At 25.9% G+C, this 5000-nt stretch overlaps 1 protein-coding gene across 6 annotated transcripts in view; it reads right to left on the reverse strand.

The window, feature by feature from the left end:
• Nucleotides 1-5000, reverse strand: part of LOC124431511 (putative uncharacterized protein DDB_G0282133) — a 76572-nt gene that overhangs the window by 46479 nt on the left and 25093 nt on the right. Inside the window, exon 1 of one of the 6 annotated variants that reach the window (XM_046979527.1) lies at nucleotides 2335-2541. The exons of the other annotated variants lie outside the window; for them this stretch is intronic. Within the exon in view, the coding sequence (XP_046835483.1) occupies nucleotides 2335-2344 (10 nt within the window). The 5' untranslated portion in view covers nucleotides 2345-2541. Of the gene's footprint in view, nucleotides 1-2334; nucleotides 2542-5000 lie in introns of those variants that run through there. 6 annotated transcript variants of the gene reach the window in all.

Here is a 5000-nt window from a genome sequence, read left to right on the forward strand (position 1 = left end):
GAGAGAGAGAGAGAGAAGGAAAGTTTAACTTCTCTAAAAATTTCAGGTGTGATCTGCACTCCTCGTCCTTTTCTTTTTCTTTTTTCTTTCTTTCTTTTTCTTTTTCCCCTGTAGGCAGCATCGAGATGACGAAATAAAAAGTCTCGAAAAGATTCTAATGTTAGTTCTAACCAGAAAAGAGAAACCTACCTAACGAATATTCAATACTTTCTACGTTCTTTCTTTTTCTTTTTCTCTTTTTTTTTTTCTCTTCTTTTTTTTTTCTAAGCCTCGGAGAAATTTTGAGATACCGCACAGTACTTTTGTTCTATCCTTCTTTTTTTTTTTCTTTTTTTTTTTCTTTTTTCTTTTCTGATCGTTTCTTTTATTATTATTATTATTATTATTATTATTATTATTATTATTATTATTATTATTATTGTTTTTGTTTTTTTTTTTCTTTTTTTTAACCCATACAAATCTTCACGCTCGTAATTACGATTAATGTAGAAGAAGACGAAAGAAAGAGGAAAAAGGTTATTTGAAATTGAATCTAATTATCAATATATAAATTTGATATTTAGAATATATCATTGATACAAAAAAATTTCGATTTTACAAAAAAAAATATATATATATATATAAATAGAAAATGTACATAGATAGGATGAAAATTCGATTGAATCAATTGATTAAAACAAATCGTTCGATTCGTTTATCAAAGGTGTATAATTGGTGCTTATATTGAAATTAAATTCTCGTCATTTCGATTAAAAATAATTAATCGAAAAAAGAAAATAATAACAATGATAATAATAATAATAATAATAATAATAATAATAATAATAATAATAATAATAATAATAATAATAATAATAATAATAATAAATAAAACCCAAAAAAGAAATATCCCCTAAGAAAAGAAAGAATTACGAAAAAAGAAAAAGAAAAGAAAAAAAAAAAAGAAAAGAAAAGAAGAGAAGAGAAGAAAAAATAGTAAATTAGATATTTTCAATCGCTATCGCTAGTTTTAATTATCGTTTCGTCACATTTTTAAGATTCTCTTATATTAAGGTTTATCAAAAAGTTATCGATAAATTCCGGAAGTCGGCTTGTATAAACATTAGAACCATTTTGCTTCTACGTGTATATGTGAACTAATTATGATAGAATTTAAATCGTCTATGATATGTATATCGTTATCATTCGATTCCAGATTAATGATCAAACCAGGGAACGTCTTTAACGATAAGAAATATTCCTATGAATAATTTCAAAATGTTTCAGATAAAATTTCAAATTTAGATAACAATAACGAGTCCAAGTTTTTTTTTTCTATATATATATATATATATTTTTTTTTTATAAATATATATATATATATATATATATATATATATAGATATATATAGAGTTGTAAATCAATTAGAGTATTAATTATACTATACAATATTATAATGTATACGACATTGCTCATGGGTTACACGTGTAATACGATTACGATCATGCATACGTGGATTATGGTTGATGAGATAGAAAAAGAGAGAAAGAGAGAGAGAGAGAGAGAGAGAGAGAAAAACTATGAATATTGAACAAGGACATCTGTTCGTGATCGTAATAATAATAAGGTATATATGTAACGGAGAACAATATCGAAAGATTGCGTTGCAAGTTTTCCTTTTCTTATTCTTTTTTTTGATTTGTTTTTTTTTCTGTCTTTTTTTTTTTTTTTTAAATTTCTTTTTTGCTTTTTAAACCTTGAGACTTACGCCTACGATATTGTCGCGTCTCTCGAGAGACATTAAATATAATTAATTAACATTCATTTGGCAAGATGGATATTTTATTTCGTATTATTAAATTGTTCGTTCATTTTGATTAATAAATATTTTATTAAGATCGTATTATGATTAATTGTTTTCTCTTTTTTTTTTTTTGTTTTATTATATTCGTTATCGATAAAAATCAATTTTCGATAATACCAGAATATATACGTAAGTAATTAATTATATTTATTTTTCTTTTTGAAAATTTATAATAAAATAAACTTTCATAGGAATTAAAAATTAAACAATTCATTTAACGATATGTCTGTCAAAAAAAAAAAAAAAAAAAGAAAAAAAAAAAAGAAAAAAGAAAAAGAAAACGAACGGAGAAAACAAAAAGTCAAAAAGTGAGATGAAAATATAAAACAGGAAAAGTAAAAGAGAGAAAGGAAAATAAAAGTAAGAGAAAGAGAGAGAGAGAGAGAGAGAGAGAGAGAAAGAGAGAAAGAGAAAACAAGAGAAGAAAAAGAGAGAGAGAGAGAGAGTGAGAGAGAAAAAGAAAGAAAAGATATCAAAGTAAAATAATTACCATGTATCATTCCTCGTTTAAGAATCTCTCTTAACTATCTTCGAACTTCTTAAAGATGACGAACGAATTGTAACGGGGATGCTGATACACTGAAAGATCTTTAGATCGTTCGTAACTTAGAAAGAGGATTCACGTGTACGACGGAAATAACGTTCCGGACCAACGGGGTGCGGTCTCGTTTTGCCACGGCACTTTTCTATCTCTTTCTCTCTTTCTCTCTTTCTTTCTCTCTGTGATGTGTATGTTGTATGTATGTATGTATGTATGTATGTATGTATGTATGTATGTATGTATGTATGTATCTCTACCTCTTTCTCTCTCTCTCTCTGTCTGTCTTCTTCTGTGTATGTGTGTGTATCTCTATCTCTTTTTCTCTTTCTTTCTTTCTTTCTCTGTCTCTCTTTCTCTCTTAAGAGAGAAGAGAACCGGTCTGAAACGAGTCCGCGGATCGACGGTTCTCTGACAGGCAACAGCAGCAAGAGACGAAGACGACGACGACGACGACGACGGACTCGTAAGAGATGAACTATAGTTTTCTTTGCGACAACTATTACGATCAGCTGCTGCTGCTGCTGCTGCTGTTGCTGATCTTACTGTTGTTCCTGCTCTTGTTGCTCCTGCTTTACTGTCATTGCACCTACGACTAAGTTGCATCATGCAGTGCCGTAATACCTCTCATATCTAACTATCAGAATAGGATGACGTACAAACGTTCATTTAATTTGTCTTTTAATTTTTTATATATATATGTATATATATGTATGTATGTATGTATGTATGTATGTATGTATGTATGCATGTATGTATAATTAATTAATTATATTAATCGATCGAAGATAAAAATAAAATATTATTATTATTATTATTATCTACTGGTACTAATAATTAAATGCAAATAATTATTCGTTATAACATTATAATCGATAAATATTTGATATAAATATTTAATATAAATATTTATTGTTTATATTAATACAAATTATTTTATACATATATATATATATATATATATATATATATATATATATATATGTATGTATATATTAATATAGTTATTCGTAATTATTGATTTTATTACTCTATCGATAAGTTTATCGATATTAAGTATTTCTGAAATTAATCGTATCATATTAATGGAGATTTAATTATATGGAATGAAATGTCCTTTCTTTTTTGAGATTAATTATACAAATTTAATGAAAAATAAATGGCAAGAAAAGATGATAAGAGGGAGAGAAAGAGAAAGAGAAAGAAAAAGAGAAAGAGAGAGAGATCATGAATACTTAATCAATTAATTAAAAAAAAAAAAAATTGATTAGAAATAATCCAAGCGAAACGTAGAAATTTTCTTGAAACATTCATTATCAATATTATAACAAATAATTATTTGGGTTCTATAATTAGTATAAGCAATAATATATTAATATAAAAAATATTTTTATTTCAATTTTGTATTGATTAAATTACTTTTCCTTCCATTCTCATCATATTTAACGTGATCATTGAAATAATTAATTTAATAGAAAAAATTCATTCGAATTTAAAATAGTTTCTTCTTCTTTTTTTTTTTTTTTCAAAATCAATTGTCCCAATCGCAATATCCCATATATATCGTCATAATCATTAACATTATCAAAAATGATAAATTCAAAAGATTCAGACGATCTATAAAACATTTTCATTTTTCAATCGATTCAATTAAAATGTAAATACATTGATACATAGATAAAACGCGTATACGCATAAAGATATATATGTATTATGTATATGAATAGGTGTAGTTAGTTATTTAGTTATTTAATTCCGACTAGAAGTAAAATAGAAAGAAAAAAAAATAAAAAAAAAAAAAAAAAAAAAGGAAAAGAAGAAAGGAAAAAAAAATACAAAAAGGAAAAAAAAAGAAGAAAAGAAAAAAAGAAAAGAAACAAAAGAAATAAAATAGATAAAAAAATATTCGATCCAACGATCGTATAATTGCGTTAGATCGAACGTTATCGATTGTATATAAGGAACAGGAACGAGATCAACAGATGCAAAAGAAATGTGGGTAGAACTATAATAAGTGGGCGATGGTAAAATCGAAAAGTTTGTTCGTTCATTCGAATCGATCGTACGATCGATCGTACGATAGATCGATCGATCGATAGTCTCTAACTTAGGAAACTTAACAGGTTTCTAAACCGATATACAAATAAATGCTTTTCCCTTATCTTTTTTTCCTTTCTTTCTTTTTTTTTTGCGTTTCTTTTTTTTTTGTTTTGTTTTTTTTTTTTTTTTTTTTTTTTTTTTTTTTTATAACTCGGCCAAACGTTAAAATCGAGTTTGTTTACCGTGTGTTACGGCACTGTGAACGAACAGAACCGAGTCACCATTTATTTCACCTCCCACGTGTGCCTTTTAACTCTCGACAGAAATACTTATATGTCTCTTATGTATATGTATATGTATATGTGCTTGTTCACCTAGTCATTCATAATGTATATATATATATATATATATATATATATATATGTATATACACTCACGTGCCAATATATACGACAAATCGATCTGATCTATCTATCTCTTTTCTATTTCGTTTTCTCTCTTTTCCTATTTTTTATTCCACCTCCATCATTTTATTGTTCCTTTCTATTTTATTTATTTATTTATTATTTTTTTTTTTT

The sequence above is a fragment of the Vespa crabro genome, chromosome 21 (assembly GCF_910589235.1).
Source record: "Vespa crabro chromosome 21, iyVesCrab1.2, whole genome shotgun sequence".
Taxonomy (NCBI): domain Eukaryota; kingdom Metazoa; phylum Arthropoda; class Insecta; order Hymenoptera; family Vespidae; genus Vespa; species Vespa crabro.